The sequence below is a fragment of the Nannobrachium achirus genome, assembly GCF_963921795.1.
Source record: "Nannobrachium achirus genome assembly, chromosome: 6".
NCBI lineage: Eukaryota > Metazoa > Chordata > Actinopteri > Myctophiformes > Myctophidae > Nannobrachium > Nannobrachium achirus.
Genome location: NC_137815.1, coordinates 65,055,539 through 65,074,922, shown reverse-complemented (window position 1 = coordinate 65,074,922; position 19,384 = coordinate 65,055,539). Strand labels below are relative to the sequence as shown.

General features: G+C 43.0%; 1 protein-coding gene across 1 annotated transcript in view; it reads left to right on the top strand.

Moving 5' to 3' along the window:
• Positions 1–4,120: 4,120 nt before the first annotated feature.
• The window catches only part of quob (quattro b), a 66,262-nt gene continuing 50,998 nt past the window's right edge, over positions 4,121–19,384 (top strand). The window contains exon 1 of the mRNA XM_080728364.1: positions 4,121–4,211. Coding sequence (XP_080584490.1) covers positions 4,209–4,211 — 3 coding nt within the window. The 5' untranslated portion in view covers positions 4,121–4,208. The remainder of the gene's footprint in view (positions 4,212–19,384) is intronic.

Here is a 19,384-nt window from a genome sequence, read left to right as displayed (position 1 = left end):
CTGGAACTAAATATTTTGAGATGGGGGTCCGTGGCCAAATACATATCATTTTGGGGGTCCTTCACATGAAAACGTTTGAGCACCACTGACATAGAAACATAGGTCCTTCTAAAAACCTTTCACGATTTTTCAAAAATAGCAGCGCGGCACTCGGATACCATGTACCAAGATACCCATGTACCTGGCAAACTACTTCTTAAAGGTCAAGGATGTTCACGATCACAACACCAGAGGCAGCTCCACTAATCATCATCAACGTAGATTTAACACTAAACAAGGCGCTAACTCGTTCTCCTGCTATACCATCAACATGTGGAACGCCCTTCCACAAGCCTTAAAGGAGAGCAAATCCCTAGCCTCCTTCAAAATTGGTATGAAAAGTCACCTTCAGACAGCTGCTACCCGTGACTTGTAAATAGACTAAGCCCCCATGCTCCCCCCCCCCCCCCCCCCCCCCTTTTTTCTTTTTTTTTCTGCCTTTGTATTTGATGTTATGCTTTTGAAACTGATATTATCCTAGATAAAGTACTATGTTCTATCCGTCTGTCTTTCAATGTTATATGAGATACTTAAAGTTTGGTTCCTGTGGAAATAAGCCTCGGCTTTCTAGGATCTCCTTTTAGTTGACCTTGTACCAGTGATTTGTACTGTCATGAAACTGTACTTTTTTCTATTGCAAACTTCTAATAAATTCTTCAATCAATCAATCAAAAGGTGCCGCAGTGCGAGCTTGTATATTTGCTATGTTTCAATAGTTAAAGTGCCCAGGGCCCAGAATGTGGTGCGACACCCCTGGATGGACGGCCCATCTGGTTCTCATGAAGCAGGGATCAGATCGGAGTGTCAGCCCGCTGTGGCCTCTTTCATCCTGCCTGCCCTCCGTCTCAGCAGCATGTTTCTGGTCAGGAGAAAAACCCCAACCAGTGAGACCAAAACAAAAGCAGGCGGTACTCTCTTTTTACATGGGTAACGGTCACAGACTGCACGCTAACGGTCTGTTACAGGGGTCTTCAACGTTTTCAGGCCAATTAAGGACCCCTTAGCTGAGAGAGAAATTAAGCAGGGACCACCAGATTCCATATAGTTTCATCGTTTGACAGCACAATCATCAGTGTATTTTGGATTCATGTCAATTTGTATTATCAGATATGTAACCACTTGAACCATCAATACTAAACTTGACTTTTCACTCTGTACTTAGTCTGCTCTTTTCCCCCTCTATACCAAACCTCACAACGCCTCGCGCTGCGAGGCGTTGTGAGCTTGTAGATCGGCTAGTTTTGGCTGAAGTTCCCAGAATATGGACACTATTGGGGGCGCCTGGTGGCCTAGTGGACCAGGCGCATACCATAGGCATTGCCATTTCGGCATCAATGCCTGTCGGCGTCGCCGGTTCGATTCCCGATCCCGTGCGACCTTTGCCGCATGTCACTCCCCGTCTCTCCCCCATTTCCTGTCAGTCTACTGTCCTATCCAATAAAGGCAAAAAAAGCCCAAAAACAAATCTTAAAAAAAAAAAAAAGAATATGGACGCTATTGGTTCAATTGATTAATATAAAAAAGGAGAAAAAAAGTTTCTATCACACAAAGATTTGGCGGCCCCCCTGTAGTAACTCTGAGGACCCCCTAGGGGTCCCGGACCCCCTGTTGAAGACCCCTGGTCTATTATGTTGTAACAGACAATACCAGACCAGCGCGAGACGTTGTGAGCTTGTAGATCTGCTATTTTCAGCAAAGTGGTTTGGTGTAGAGGGGAAAAGAGCAGACTAAGAACAGAGTGAAAGGTCAAGTTTATTAAGAGTTGACGGTTCAAGTGGTTAAATATCTGACATGGATCCAAAATACACTGAAGATTGTGCCATCAAACAATGAAACTATATGGTATCTATGAACAGGTTGTGGGGGTCCCTGCTTCATCTCTCTCTCTCAACTAAGGGGTCCTTGGCCTGAAGACCCCTGTCTTACAGTATACAGAGAAAACATTGAGCAGCGAGATAGGAGTTGTTAACAAGTAGAACCATTGTTCTGTCGGTCGTGGTGAGGGACAGAGGAGGAGCCGAGAGAGAGAGTAGGAGTACCTGCTGTCTATCCACAAACATCTGTCTCTCACTGTCTGTTAGGACACATCGAGAAACATCTGCCAAGACCTCAGGCAAGCAGGGTCTAGCCCTCTGCCAAGCCAGAGAGGAGGGGAGAAAGAAAGAAAGAAAGAAAGAAAGAAAGAAAGAAAGAAAAGGAAGGAAAACAGCAAAGAAAGAAACATATGTTGTGAGGGAGTGAAAGATAGGTGTTCCACATTTCCAAATGTTAACCTACATATTTTGTGGTTTGGTGCGAAAGACAAATTAGTAGGTTTTTTTTCTCAGTCTGAAAGAAAAACATGCGAGGAATGTTCGAGTGACTGCTGAAACCACAGATAGAGAGACACGTTATAAACCCTCCTTACTTTACAGCTGTGCGTCTGAAACCTGTTGTGAATGTTCTTCTCATGCCTTCATTTTCATTTCCTTACAGTCATAGAAACGAATGATTCTCTTTCTCTAAAATGGTATTGTTCACATACATCAGTGTTTCTCAAACTTTCACATTTCAGGGTTTCCTCTTAACTCTGACAGTGTACAAATGGAACCAAATGAACGGGGTTCATTTGGTTCCATTTGTACTCTGTCAGAGTTACAGACTTGCATGTGTCAATTTAGACCCCCATAAAGGAACCCACAGAGTCCCTGGAATCCACTTTGGGAACCACTGACTGGATTTGGAATGGTCAAATGCGAATAGACGTGGAGACTGGAGACCCACCGAGAACTCCAACGACATCACCGCCATATTGATTTGACTTATTTTGACACGGGGCAAAGAAAAACAAACGGGGGTCTGTCAATCTCCTCCTTCAAGGAATGCCGGAGGGGTCCTGTCTATAAGGTTCTTTTCTGGAAGGGGTCTTGGGTTTCACACTGTTCTGACCCTACAGCCCCAGACACATGCAGCATGAGTCCAGAGGGTGTAGCCGTGCATTCCTAGCAGCCTAGTGTGGAAGCAGCCTGCCAGCTCTCTTCACTTTGCCCCGGCCGGCGCTGCCTGGCTGGAGCTTCTGCAGGGAAGCCCCCTTCATTCTGCTGTCTCTCCCTTTGATGTGGGTCAAACCCTGGGCCGTCCGTCATGAGGAGGAGAGGGGCTGAAGAGGAGCGGAAATGAGAAAGCCCATGGGCAGACAGGGGAAGACTATCGGAGACACAGATAGAGGAGAAAGACTGACTTAGCTCCCCTCCTGAAAAGCCCTCCATGATTAAAATAGAGAGAAAAGGGGCCACAAAGGAGGGGTTAGATTTCTGCAGCCCTCTGATGCAGGGCTAGAGGAGGGGTGCGTGCTTGTGTGTGGGTGTGTGTGTGTACACCCCGCATGGATTTACAGTATATATATGGGTCACTGTCAAAGTGGGTGGGATATCTATATTCAAATGAGTGTTCGTTACACATTGAGATTTTGTAGACAGGTTCTGCCAAAGTGAACTATAAGACACAGATGTGTGTGCACGCGTGTGCGCACACATCTGTGTGTGTGTGTGTGTGTGTGTGTGTGTGTGTGTGTGTGTGTGTGTGTGTGTGTGTGTGTGTGTGTGTGTGCGTGTGCGTGTGCGTGTGCGTGTGCGTGCATGTGTGTTGGTGTGTGAGAGACAGTGTGAGAAGAAAAGTCTGAAAAGCCTAGAGGGGGATTTCCTCTGAAAGGGAAAGCTTTTCTTCTCCTCCCCCTCTCATTCTCTCTCTCTCTCTCTCTCTCTCTCTCTCTCTCTCTCTCTCTCTCTCTCTCTCTCTGTCCCTCCTTCCCTCTGTCTTAGCCTCATTCTTAACTCAGAGCACACACAGAGAGCAACAGAGCTGCAGTGAATCAACAGGCGGCGTGACTCTCTACTGCTGCTTGCTTGTTTCTCAGTCAGTCAGGCATACTTGTTGGAACGTCTTGGGAAGAAGAATGGGAGCTACCTCACTGTTTCACTCCAAGTCAACCGCATGTCACGTGGACATATAGCTGGACCCATGGTTCAACACACCGGCTGCTGTTGATACCCTAAACATGACAGGACTCTAGCTTCCACACAGTCTTCCAGGGGAAGTTGACTGGAGAGAGGAGGATAATCAGGAGGATATCCAAACATGAACCAACTTTCAGCCGGCTAGAGGACACACACACACACACTGCTGCCAAGATGGTAGAGTAATCAGCTTTTTATTTGAACATTGTTGTCGTTGCCTTATGTTTAATGAGCCCTGTAGTGGATGTGGTGGTGGTGGTGGTGTTGAGAGGATAAGTGGCTTTGTTGTGAGTGGTGTGTGGCTCCTCATGCATGGCTGATGATGTCGTGTTGGTAATTAAGCGTCATGTCTGGCTAAGCCATTCACTGCACAGTCCTGGTCGTTAAGTGTGTTAAAAGTAGGACCCTCTTTACAGGTCCCAAGATTTTACAGTGTAGCCTACTTAAAGAAAACACAGACTGAGCCTTGTAAATAGCATTCAGTGTAACTGTACCTTTTATGCTTTTGAGGAAGTGCAGGAGTAGTAAGAGTGTAACAGCACTAGTGCATACTGAACAACTTTTACTACAGGGAGAGTTTGTGAAACTTTTACAATGCACAGCTGATGTCAACGCCATCTCAAAAGGTTTTGTTGTTATCCTAAGCACAGTTGGTGGGACTGTTTCAGATGAGTGCACCATATGAGGCTTCTCTCACATATGAGAGACAGACAGATATGAGGGACAGCACATTCTTTTGTTTTGCAGCACTTGCAGGATTTAATTGGCTTGGATGGATGACACACATTCTTGAGTGGGGTTGTATTTTGCAGTATGATATTAGCCTGAGTCTTTTTTTGCATCTTGCACATAATGGGATTCTTCAGCTTGAGTGTGTTGTTTTAAAAAGGTCCAACCACCAAATCCGCAGGGCATTTTTGAGCGGTGGTCACAACGCTCCTATACGTGGCCGTGTGTGTGGGTCTGTCTGTCTGTCTGTTTGTCTGTTTGTCTGTCTGTCTGTCTGTCTGTCTGTCTGTCTGTCTGTCTGTCTCCGGGTATGTAGCCTGCACTGCAGTAACCTTTTCTGACCACACATGTTAAGGGAGGGGCGCTGTTGTTCAGGATAGGCCAGGCATAGGCCAGGCACACTCACACACAAACACACACACACAGGGGGCACACACACACACACACACACACACACACAGGGGGCACACACACACACACACACACACACACACACACACACACACACACACACACACACACACACACACACACCACCGCTCAGTTCACACGAGTGTGATTTTTATGACTCTAGGGGACTAATCCTGGTCACAATGGAGTTTAATTAATGACCATGGTTAAACCACAAGAAAAGAGCCATGTTAGTCTTGAAGATGATATTTTGGAAGCATGTGGTGCGTTTGAACTTTTTAGGGTGCGTTTACTGTTGCGTAAAATGACGAATACAAGTAGATAATTAGTGGACTCCAGCTGAGAATGATGTGGCAACAAAATGTCAATCTTCAAATTTAGATTTTTATTTGATTAAATCTTCAAAAAGTATTCCACATCCAGTTTGTTTAGTTATCTTTTTTTTTATGTTTGAGAAACTCTCGGTGACACTTGCTATGCATCCTATGTCTATAATACATTATAAACATGCTTATGATGTATTATAATCTGCTTATAACACTGTAAAATTATAGTTATAAGAACGAACTCATTAACGCTCATAATGCTTTATAACCATAATCATTATAAAGCATTCTATAATGACTTGGCATCTAGGATCTCGACGACAGTCGAAGGATGATGATGATAATGACTTATAAGGAGACATATAATGCATTGTAGACATACAGTAGGATGCATAGCAAGTGTTATCAAACTCTCTACTGCTTGTTTCTGTTTTCAGGAAGAGAATAATTCTACTGCTCATCACGCAATAGTTTTCCTACAACAACAGTTACATTTTCCTTGGTTGAATTTACAGTAAACACAACCACAATCTTAATGCACAACAGCGGTGGAGGATTCACACAAGCGGGGATGTCGTCTCGTCGTTCTTTTTCAGAATTTAAAATTAGAATGAATTCTGCTCTCCAATATGGCACTGATAATAGCGCGGCGTTGTGTGTCTTGTTATCCTACAGATGTTGAGGCCATGTGGTGACTATAGTCTACTAACCCACTCACTGTTTAGAGCAGTGGTTCTTATTAAAGTGGATTCCAGGGACTCTGTGGGTTCCTTTAAGGGGGTCTACATTGACCCATACAAGTCTGTAACTCTGACAGTGTACAAATGGAACCAAATGAACACTAATGGGTTCATTTGGTTCCATTTGTACACTGTCAGAGTTAAGGGGAGACCTTGAAAGTTTGAGAAACACTGGTTTAAGGCCCATTCCCACTGGGCCAGATAACAGATAAAAAAAAATCTCTTTCTACAGATATTTTTCCATTCAAGTGGATGGTAGATACAGATAAAAAAAATATTGGTCACAGATAAAGCAAATATCTGTGACAGATACATTTTTTTATCTGTATCTACCATCCACTTGAATGGAAAAAGATCTGGAGAAAGAGATTTTTTTTATCTGTTATCTGGCCCAGTGGGAATGGGCCTTTAGAGATACAAAAGGTTTTGGCTTCCAAGAAGATGTGTCCCGGCACAAGAATGAAGAGCTGTGAATGCCACAGCCATTCTGGACATTCCTTAAACACCCCCATACAGCTCTCTGTACCACATATTATCACCACTATTAGGACTTTACGGGATATTTGCTGGTATCCATTATCCTCAACAGTCAGTAAATCTCTTTAGTCAACAAACCAGTCATTAAAAGTAGATAATTGTGGACTTGAGTTAAGAATGATATTATGTGGCCATCACTGATCATCAGTCTCCAGCAATTGGTTGTTATTATCATTATTATATTTTTTTCTCCAATATTTGTTTATTGAGTACAATGTATGTCGAACCCCCAAATCTTTGGCAGCATAGCTGCTTTAACATGACAAAGCAAGCACACAAAGACAATAGCAAGTACCAAAAATACAGACATTACATTATTAAACAACAACAGTAAAATGAAAATAAATAAAACAGACAAAAAACGACAAGCACACGAGCGGTTTGACATGACTGCACAAGTGCACATTACAGGTCACCAGAGACCTTTTCCTTGAACTGTTCAATAAGTTACATTGAAGCTCAGCCTAGAGGGGTTTTGATTGATTGATTGAAGACTTTATTAGAAGTTTGCATAGGAAAAGGTACAGTTTCATGACGGTACAGTTCACTGGTACAAGGTCTACTAAAAGGAGATCCATGAAAATACTAAGCTTAATTCCACAGGAAACCATTAAAGTATCTCATATAACATCTCATACAAGACTGGCTGCCATACCCTTATGAACATTATCATTATGTATTGTTTAACTACAATTGTATTGTATTTCATTGAATCTCCACAGTATTCCACCTCCAGTTTTTAGATTTATTTCTTTTCTTTTTGTCAGGAAAAACTGGATAGACCCCATAAAGTCTATTCAAATGTGCCAGAGAAGTGATGGCTTCAAAGAAAGCAGGAAGGAAGGATGTTTATTGAAGTCTAGACTTGGCAGCCTCTCATGGCCACTACTGTACTTTGTCCCTCCACTCACATCTATGCTGCCGTTGTTTGAGCAGGTGTTACGACTCAAACCGTGCTCCCTAGGAGTTTGTTTTTTTGGCTGCATTGTTTATTCCTCAATGCGAGCCTGATGTTATCTTCTTTGACCAACCTCCCCAAACTCCAAGTCATTAGCCTATCGGGCAGAGCCGTTAGATTGCCGTGCTGAGTATCAGGGACGTGCAGAGAATGTTAGAGAGGCAGGGGCTGACATTTCTAAAAGGGCCTTTTGGTGAAAGCACCGAAAATAGCCGATCTCCAAGCTCACAACGCGTCGCAGTGCGACGCGTTGTGAGCTTGGGGGTCGGCTATTTTCGGTGCTCGATACCACACTGAACTATAAGCACAATCAAGTCAATACTGGAGATGTGGCGTAACGGCAAGGATTTCTACACAGAGAGGGCAATTCTTTCAACATAAGATGCTGTATTCAATTTCAGGAGAATTGAATGCTTCCTTCAGGTATGGCATTAAAAGGGGGGCATTTGCATTTATTTCAGCATAGTAAAAACTGCATTCATGGTCTGGAGAGGGCACTTTTTACAGAAGGATAAAAGGGCAGGGGCTCAAGCCCCCTTTCATGTCTATGTGTGCACGACACGTGCCTGCATGAGTGTGAACTGGACTTTGTACAGTAAACACTAACTTCTGATACACACGCATGAAAAGTCTTAGACCCTCTCTGGTTGATCTTAGTTACTGTATGACTAGCCTCGGGATCCAGGCATTTCAAGAAGGAGTATAGGAGTATAGTCAGTCAGAGCCAAGGTCAAATGCATTCTTACAGCAGCACGTGTTTTCCAGTCAATGTAAACCTGGTGGTCTCGTCCAGAGCAGATGTTATTTACAATGTGAATGCCGGCATCCGCTGCAGGGATGGCAGGGAGTTTATTCAAAGTTAATGCAAATGACTGAACCCCGGGGCGAGTGCTGCTCTTGGCTTTCAGGGAGCGCTCCGAGCCTTGCCAAAACCTGTTTACACTCAGCCTGAGTCTGTCTTACATTCACCTAAAATGGTGAAGAAGAACGCTACGAGTTGCAGTGAATTAAAGAATGCAAATAATTGAGTTCACAAGGGAGCATTGAGTTCTTCATTCCCGACGTTTGGGAGCCAAAATGACAGAGCATGTATACTATATATCAACCCAGTCTCCAGGGCAAAACATTGCATTCCAAAAACTCAAGAATGCAATGTTTTGCCCTGGAGACTGGGTTGTATATATATGTACAGAGGTATTTATTTTTGTCTGTAGGTGTGTGTCACCACAGAACAGAGTACAATATTACCCCCGTCAGAAAATCAGTGCTATACAGTATACGCTGTCCAGGAGCCTGTGGATGATGATTAGCTCAGGGGTCCTCAACGTTTTCAGGCCAAGGACCCCTTAGTTGAGAGAGAGATGAAGCAGGGACCCCCACAACCTTGTCATAGATTCCATATAGTTTCATTGTTTGACAGCACGATCATCAGTGTATTTTGTATTCATGTCAATTTGTGTTCTCAGATATTTAACCACTTGAACCGTCAATACTACTGATAAACTTGACCTTTCACTCGGTACTTAGTCTGCTCTTTTTCCCCTCTACACCAAACGTCTTTGCTGAAAATAGCTGATCTACAAGCTCACAACTGCTCGCAGCGTGAGGCGCTGTGAGCTTGTAGATCTGCGATTTTTGGCTAAAGTTCTCAGAATATGAGCGCTAGGGTTCAAGTGGTTAATATAAAAAAAGGAGAAAAAAGGTTCTATCTCACAAAGATTTGGAGGACCCCCCTGTAGTAACTCTGTCCCGGACCCCCTGTTGAAGACCCCTGCTATACAGTATACGCTGTCCAGCAGCCTGTGGATGTTGATTAGCTAGTAGTAGACACATGTTGGCCTGGCCTCATAGCTGGGGTCAGTGTCTCTCTCTCTAAGCAGCCACGCGTGAGTCATCATGACATCCATGTCCAGCCAGTAACAAGTCAGCATGTCTCAGTAATACTACTGTCTCCTGGCAGCCACGGCAACCCACTGCTGCTCTTTAAAGTAGTACGTCTGCCAGTCTCTGCCACAGTCCTACCACTGCCGAATAAAAGTCAAAGCTATTGCAAAACATGATGTGATTTGCAGGACAAAAAAGTTTTATGATTGCAGACATCTGTCTGCAGAGGAATTCTATTTTGGTTCAGGCAGCGAGTAGAGCCAGCCAGTGTACTTGAGTGTTGTCATGGCGCTGCAAACCATATTATTCTCAATGTTTATGATCTACATCACAAAAGTGGGTCAAACGCGCTGCACTGTGCGAGCGCCTGTGCAGTGTTTTCAGAGCAGAACTATTTGCCAAGTGTGCAGGGGGAAGTGGCCGAGTGGCTCTAGTACATTATATAGGCTCTCTGTGAGTTGGTGAACTCTTTCTTATGTGCGCCTTATAGTCAGGTGCGCCTTATATATGAAAACAGTTTGAAAATAGACCATTCATTGACAGTGCGCCTTATAGTCAGGTGCGCCTTATAGTCCAGAAAATACTGTATATGTATTTTTTAAGCGAACTTTTGTTAGGCCTACTCAAATTTGAGTTACTAGGGCCCAAGGTGGAAGGGCTTGGAATTATTTTATACTTTAGCTATTGAAAAATAGCAGATCTACAAGCTCGCAGCGCGGTACTTGTGAAAAGTCGTGAAAATGTGTGCAAATCTTTGAATATATGTTTTTAAGCGAACATTTGTATCTCAAATTTTGCTTCTGGGGGGTCCCTGGAACTAAATATTTTGAGATGGGGGTCTGTGGCCAAATACATATCATTTTGGGGGTCCTTCACATGAAAAGGTTTGAGCACCACTGACATAGAAACATAGGTTTTTCAAAAAACCTCAAAGACACATTTTCAAGATTTTTCAAAAATAGCACATCTACAAGCTCCCGCGCTTGTATATGTGCTATTTTCAATAGTTATAGCACAAAATAATGCGTAATACTGCGTTCCCAGTCTAAATGGGTTAAAACCCCTCCCCCTATGAAGAACATTCATGGGGGGCCCGCAGTCAATCCTTGTACCCAGGGCCCAGAATTTGGTGTGACAACCCTGCACACAACTGGGGGCGGCTTATGGTTCGTCTCAAAATTGAAAATGATAACTGCTGTCCAAGGATAGCACGGTGCTGTCTATCTTGTTATCCTGCAGATGTCGAGGGAGGCCACATGGAGACTAGTCCACAAAAAACCCACGCTGTGATTTGTGTTAGAAATGTTTTTGGCTTCCAAGAAAATGTGTCCCGACACAAGAATGAAGAGCTGCGAATGCCACAGCCATTCTGGACATTCCTTAAACACCCCCAGCCCTCTTGCCATCCAACCACCACATTATTCACCACTATTAGGACTTTTATTATGGGCTATTTGCTGATAGCCATGCATTATCCTCACCATCTTCAGCAAAACAAATGTTCTTTTTTTTGCCTGCCTGTAACTGTGAATGTTCAAGTATAATGTGGATACGTATTTTTGTTTGTACCTTGCTATTTTCATTTCTACTTTTCCTGACATTCTGACATTTGAACATTCGCTAGTAAAAAGGGAGATGAGAACATAGAGAATGTGTTTTGTCACGTTTAGTGGGTGCGTATGCTAATGCTGGAGGTTTTCCAAGACTTTCCTTCTTTTTTTCTTCTTCAAATTGTGGCATGTTTGCTCTGGGGTGTTTCACTGGATGCGAGGCCTTCAGATTGTTGTTGTTGTTTTTTTGGGGCTAGTCCCAGTTGTCCTACGCCCAGTTGTCCTACGTCCCAGTTGTCCTACTGTGTCCCAGTTGTCCTACTGTAGCCTGGCTGTATGGGCTAGTCCGTGAACAGACTGTAAAGCAAGCGATCTTCATCCCATTCATGCGTTTATCGTGCGCTTGCCCAGGCCTTACGGCCTGGGCATAAATATAACGATTGCATTCACCACGGCTTCGTAACTCAATCTTCGCGGGCACTCGCGCCTGCAGCGCTCGGGCGCGAAGAGCAGGACCAAGGTCCGCTGGCCTTTGCGCCGCTTGCAATGTCGTGGACAATAATTACAGCAGTAGGACGGTGAATTTTCGGCGAGAGCTGTACACTACTTGAGTAGCTGTACGAATGCTGAGGTGGGGGTAGGCTACATGTAGCTACTGGCTACAGTAGGACAACTGGGACACAGTAGGACAACTGGGACGTAGGACAACTGGGCGTAGGACAACTGGGATTTTCCTGTTTTTTTGTCGTTGTTTCAGATTTGCATGCATGCCAGCCTTAACCCAGCAAATATCCAAATATGCTTTGCATCCTGGCAAGGCAACCTCCATGCAAAGGACACAATGTTGTGTTGTCGAGATTAATTTGTCCACAGTGAGAATGTGCTCAATCTCCCTTCTCCCTTTTACAGCCTTAGAACTGGCACACAGTAAACACCTCAGTGTTAAAATAACTCTGTTTAGACAAATGGACCTGTAAGGGTCCATTTGGTTATGTTTTGTACCCCCACAGAGTAGCAATGGATGCATTTTCTCTTGACAATTTTACAGAGCATGGTGGGAGAGCTTCCAGGGTCATTCTAAAGAACGTTCACGAGTTGAAACATTCGCCGTGTGTAATAACCTTGGCTAAAATAGGAGTGAGGAGAACCTGAATCAGTCCAGAGCGTTGGAAATGAATTACCTTGAACTGCTGGTGAAGTATTAGTCAATATAGTTGATGTCCACAGACATGACAGCAGGATCCAATTATCCAGCTTATTGTCATCCAAGATCAAACCGCCGCCATCATTTCTGTATGACAAATGACTGTAGTACTGCCTCCAGTGTTTAACTAATTCCTTCACACTGAGATTCTGGTTGCTCTGTAAATATCGTCACTGTCGGGCAGAAACCTTGTATCTTCATGTTTCAAATGTGTATATTTTTTCGCAAAGCAAAGCCCTGCTTCATCATACAAGGCCGTCGCACAAAAGTAGTGAAAACAGCAGATCTACAAGCGCACAACGCCTCGCACCGCGAGGCGTTGTGTGCTTGTAGATCGGCTGTTTTCACTAGTTTAAATCATTTTAGAAATGATAAATACAAAACAAACAGTTTTGGACTTACAAGGTTTCCACCTGACAACGACGATATATCTATTGACATTATTACGATTCCAGAATCTTGTTGGCACAAACATTCCATTTGTGACTGTAATTAAATGTGGAATTCTGCAGCGCTTCAAACATCTTTAAATCCTGATCTTGATCGGCTCACCCACAGAGAAAATATGCTTTTAATACTGCAACCTTATGAGGTGTTAGGACAAAGGCAATACAACACCAGAAACCCGAGACACTACAGTATTTATGTGGCCCTCTTAACTTCAGTAGTGTAGACTGCTTTCTTTGGAACTATAAAACCACTGGAAATACCGACTGAGCCAAATCAACTTTTAAGTCGCACACACACACTATCAGGGGTGTCGCACCAAATTCTGGGCCCTGGGTACAATGGGAACGCATTATTACTTTGTGCTTTAACTATTGAAAAATCGAACGTCTGTTCGAAGTGGAGCTGTGTGTGTGTGTGTGTGTGTGTGTGTGTGTGTGTGTGTGTGTGTGTGTGTGTGTGTGTGTGTGTGTGTGTGTGTGTGTGTGTGTGTGTGTGTGTGTGTGTGTGTGTGTGTGTGTAGCACCTCTCTGGTCACCCAGGATCATGTGTACCGATTTTTGTGACATTTGAAGAAAATATGTAGGAAAAGGAGCAAAAAGTGTGTTTTGGAGAAAATTCAAGATGGCGGAAAATCTATCCTGGCGCAAATGGGCGTGGCCTATATCGGGAGATGCGTCTTGACCCAAGGAATCCAGGGAAAAAAGAATTTTAATTTTCCGACCTACGGTTCAACAGTTACAGGCCAAAACGTAAACTGGGCTGTTATAGCGCCACCATGAGGCCAAATGACACTATTATTTTTTATTTAATCCTTGAAATCATTATGAACCTCCTCTCCAAGTCTTGAAACTGTAGCCCCTATGGTTTGCGAGAGAAAAATAATTGAATGTGAGTTTTTGCGATTCCCATTATAAGTCAATGGGGAAAATTAATTCACTAATAAATTAATATCAATTAAACTATAGAACCTTTCTCTTAGCAAGTTACTAGCACACGATTCCCGAGTAAGCCGGTCGATTTGACATATGGCGCGAGTGTGTGGTGCAAAAACTGTGGGAGGAGTAGCGTGCCAAACTTTAGGCTACATACAGACACGGACGGACGGCCACACACACGGCCACGTATAGGGAGCTTGTGTTCCACACAGCTCCAAAAATGGCAGATATACATACACAGCATGGCACTCGGTGCCGCGCTGTGAGCTTGTATAGCTTGTAGATCTGCTATTTTTGAAAAATCGTGAAAAAGTATTTTTCAAGAATATTTCAAATCCTTCTAAGGTTTTTTGAAAAACCTATGTTTCTATGTCAGTGGTGCTCAAACTTTTTCATGTGAACGACCAGCTCCAAAATGATATGTATTTGGCCACAGACCCCAATCTCAAAATATTTAGTTCCAGGGACCCCCCAGAAGCAAAATTCGAGTTACAAATGTTCGCTTAAAAACATATATTCAAAGATTTGCACACATTTTCTCGACTTTTCAAAAATAGCAGATCTACAAGCTCGCAGCGCGGCTGTGAGCTTGTAGATCTGCTATTTTTCAGTAGCTAAAGTATAAAATAATTCCAAGCCCTTCCACCTTGGGCCCTAGTAACTCAGTCCCACTCTCCCCCCCCCCCCTTGTGACGCGCCTGCACACTATGTTTGTTAGGGGTTAGTGGATAGATGGGTGTTGGGCTTCGTCTCGTGAGGGGGCTTTTCTTTTATTGGGCAGGTAGTGTTGAAAGTATTTAAGATGTCTTAGTTCAATGATGTGCCAAAGAAAGCTCTGAATCACACAAAGACCATACTGTACCAATCAACGCCACTTACCGCCTCTCTAAGAAACAAAGGGGGTGGTGGTTGTAACCAGTGGTGTAAAGTAACTAAGTACATTTACTCAAGTTGTACTTAAGTACAATTTTGAGATATTTGTACTTTACTTGATTATTTCCAATTTCCAGTACTTTTTACTTCTACTCCACTACATCTGAGAGACAAATACCGTACTTTTACTCCACTACATTTATTTGATTTTTTTTTTTTTATATATATATTTATAGTTTTTTTTACACATAACACAATACATATAATCACACACACACACACACACACACACACACACACACACACACACACACACACACACACACACACATAGGCGACTCTAGCCTCTTCCAGCAAGGGGTGCACGACCTCTATTACCTCATACACGCGCGCGAAAAAAATTGCGTATATTAGCGGTTTTGTAATGTTGTTTTAGCGGATTTCTGCAGTTAATTTTGTACCCAATGCATTTTTTCAAGTTAAAATCGGTTCGGTTCTACACGGCGGCAGAACCATTTTGGGCTTAATATAATAGGGTTTATAAAAGCATGATCTGACTGTCTTAGTCTTACCTTGGGCTGGTCAGGAGGAAATGGTTCAGTCACGCACAGTGAGACAAGAGTCCTGGCTGATAGAGCCTGAGGTCTGTGTTTTGTAGAGGAAAGTCAGGTACAAAATGATCCTCTCCATGTGATGTTTCAGGGCAAGCAGCTATATTATAATATCTACCGGTAGTCACGTCCATAGTAGTGAAGAGCTCGAACTCCATGCTTTATTTTTAACAGATGTTGTTTTCAATTTCAATACTGGCGCGTGGATATGACATCACATCAGGAGGGGAGGGGGGGGCTGCCTGGAGCTGCCAGCCTCTATCACTACCACTAGGGGGTGTTGTTGTATTCGGTCTGAGTGGATGTAAAGTTACATTACAAAAAAAAAAAAATCAAAATGGCCGCCTGGCGGCCAGGGGTTGCACGTGCACCCTAGGACACCCCTTAAAATCGCCTATGCACACACACACACACACACACACACACACACACACACACACACACACACACACACACACACACACACACACACACACACACACACACCCCACCTGCACATGCCCAACAAATGACATCATTCACATCATCCTTCTCTTTTCTTTTCCTTTTTCTTTTCCTTTCCTCCTCCCGTTCTCTCTTTCTCTTTAGCCACACATTTCCTTTAGGTTCTTGTTTCCATGTCGTTCATGTACACCTCCCAGAGCCGGTCAAAGTCACTCTGTCTACCTCTAACCACATAGGTTAGCCTCTCCATCCCGATAGAGTTCATGAGCTCCCTATGCCACATCCTCAATGTTGGGGCTTCAACACTTTTCCAGCATAATGCCACAGCTCTTCTAGCTTGGAGAAGTCCAAAGTCAAAGATTTCAGTTTGCTTTGCTGACTGTATAAAGTTCCTTGGGTGGATTCCAAGTATACAGAGCTTAGCACTCAGTGGAACGGTAATTTTTAAAGATTCCTGACATACACTTTATGACTTCATTCCAAAATATTTGCATCTTAGGAAAAGTTTAGTTACTGGTTGCTTTGTAGGTTTAGACTTTTATTCAAAAACATACGTTACACATTTCAGCCCTATTTTTACATTTTGGCGATTTGAAAATAGTCGATCTACAAAGCTCACAATTATCGGCTGTTTTCAAAAGATTTGTATACATTTTATACATTTGAAAACTTGTGAAATTCAGGGACATTCTGCATAATGAGTACTTTTCTACTTTTGGTAGTTTAAGTACATTTTGATACTTTGTACTTTTACCCAAGTACACTTTGAATTCCGGACTTTTACTTGTAACAGAGTATTTATATATTTATATATTTTTACTTGAGTAAGAAATCAGAGTACTTTTTCCACCACTGGTCTTAACACAGCAAACCTGGTTTCATGATACCTACAGTAAATGCATTATTATATTGTTGTTGTCGGGTGGAAACCTTGTATGTCCAAAACCGTTTGTTTTGTATTTATCATTTTAAAAATGATTTAAACTGGTGAAAACAGCCGATCTACAAGCACACAACGCCTCGCACCGTGACGCGTCGTGTGCTTGTAGATCGGCTGTTTTCATTACTTTTGTGCGATGGCCATATGATGAAGCAGTGCTTTACTTTAAATGTACAAATTTGAAACTTAATTGGAGATAAAAAGGTTTCTGCCCGACAGTGACGATATTTATCATCATTACTACAAAATCTAAAAGCATGCCTTTTTGCTTAAGCCTCTGATGAAAAGAAACCTTGACAGAATTGCAAGTAAGATTATCTCTGACACCATGATGACACCTGAATTTACCCCCGGGGAAAGTTTGATCCATCTTATCTATCTAATCTGTGGCGACGAGTTCACAAAAGTCCATCTCCCCTCCAGAAACTGTATTCATCCTTTATCTAATAGGATCATTTGTGTTTATATTAGTCACTGCTTGTTTTGGGAGGAGAACTGTACGCTTGCCCAAGGTCCCACCATGACCTCATGCACAACACAGACTAAACAGTTTGCTGTTGTTATGATTGGGTCGGTGGTGTCTAAAAGTTAACGCTGACATGAGTCAACAGGCTGCAGGGGTGTCGCACCAAATTCTGGGCCCTGGGTACAAGCATTCACTGCGGGCCCCCCATGAATGTTCTTCATAGGGGGAGGGGGTTTAACCCATTTAGACTGGGAACGCATTATCACGCATTATTTTGTGCTTTAACTATTGAAAAATAGCAGATATACAAGCTCACAGCGTGGCACCGAGTGCCGCGCTGCGAGCTTGTAGATCTGCTATTTTTTTTTTATCGTGAAAATTTGTGCGGAGTCTGAATATAAGGTTTTTTGAAAAAACCTATGTTTCTATGTCAGTCAGTGGTGCTCAAACGTTTTCATGTGAAGGACGCCCAAAATGACATGTATTTGGCCACAGAACCCCATCTCAAAATATTTAGTTCCAGGGACCCCCCCCCCCCCCCCCCAGAAGCTAAATTTGAGTTTAGCAGATATACAAGCTGTGAGCTTGTATATCTGCTATTTTTCAATAGCTAAAGTATAAAATAGTTAAGGCCCCTCCACCTTGGGCCCTAGTAACTCAGTCCCACTCCCCCCGCCCCTTGTTGTGACAACCCTGAACAGGCCTACTGGCCTGTCACTCCTGATCTGGATAAATACATCCTGGCTGTAAGATAATTCTCACAGGAAGTCTGCGTTCCTGGGCTCGAGTGTTTCTCTTTGTCTGAAGATGATATCCATTATTTACTTAGGTTTCAGAAGAAAATGTGATGACTAGTCCAGAGCGAGACATCAGCAAATCCCAGCAGCCTGTCACACAAGAGGACAGGGTCATTTTGTTGAAGTTAATCCATGATAAGCAAAATGCAGGTAGCTAACCTTCTTTAAAACCCATTCAGAACAGGTACACATTATTGTGTATCATTATTTTATGCTTTAACTATTGAAAAATAGCCGATATACAAGCTTGCAGCGCGGCACAGTACAAATAGATCTGCTATTTTTGAAAAAACATGAAAATTTGAATTTTGACCCGATTCTATAAGTGTCTTTTGAATCCTTCTAAGATTTTTTGAAAAACCTATGTTTCTATATCAGAAATCTGGCCAGCCATCGTCAAAGAAAAGGTCCTTTTCACTTAACTGGAGCTCAGTTAGTCTGTTCTTGAGAGACTACTATGTCAGTGGTTCTCAAAAAAAAAAGGACCCCCAAAATGACATGTATTTGGCCACGGACCCCCAACTCAAAATATTTAGTTCCAGGGACCCCCAAGAAGCAAAATTTGATATACTTGACGTTCGCTTTAAAAATACCTATGTTCAAAGATTTGCACACATTTTCACAACTTTTTCAAAAATAGCAGATCTACAAGCTCGCAGCGCGGCACTCGGTGCCACGCTGTGAGCTTGTATATCTGCTATTTTTCACTGGTTAAAGCATTCATTAATTCTAGGCCTAAATGGGGTTAAGCTATTGACCTTTTGTTGCCAATGTTGGTGCTTAAAATTGCAGTGCATTGTGCAATGACATCTCAACACCTTGTTTATACTGCAGCTGAAATCCAGATCAGGACCTTCTTTGACCAAAGCCCAAGGCAGTGTCTTGAGACTAATAAAGGAACCTGCAATTTTCTCCAAAGTCCTCATTAGAGCACAGATCACCTGAGGGTCTCTGTGTGTGTAGGACAAAGGGGGATCAGAACGTTATTAACAGATGCCCCTGTCTAGTCCACTCCAGCAAGTCAAGCCATGTCAGACAATGACCTTTGTTAAAGAATGAGGTTCTTAAAGAGCCCAGTGCTTGATGAACAGAATTAAACCACATGGTAAACTCACTGGACAATAGCAGGCAGAGGCAGAGCCATATTCTCTATCACAGGGGTCTTCAACTTTTCAGGCCAAGGACCCCTTAGCTGAGAGAGAGAGATGAAGCAGGGACCCCCACAACCTTTTCGTAGATTCCATATACCGGTAGTTTCATTGTTTGACTGCACAATCATCAATGTATTTTGGATTCATGTCAATTTGTGTTTTCAGATATTTAACCGTCAATTCTTAATACTTGACCTTTCACTCTGTACTTGTCTGCTCTTTTTCCCCTCTACACCAAATCTCTTTGTCGAAAATAGCCACTCACAACACCTCGCAACACCTCGTGCTGCGAGGCGTTGTGAGCTTGTAGATCTGCTATTTTTGGCTAAAGTTCTCAGAATATG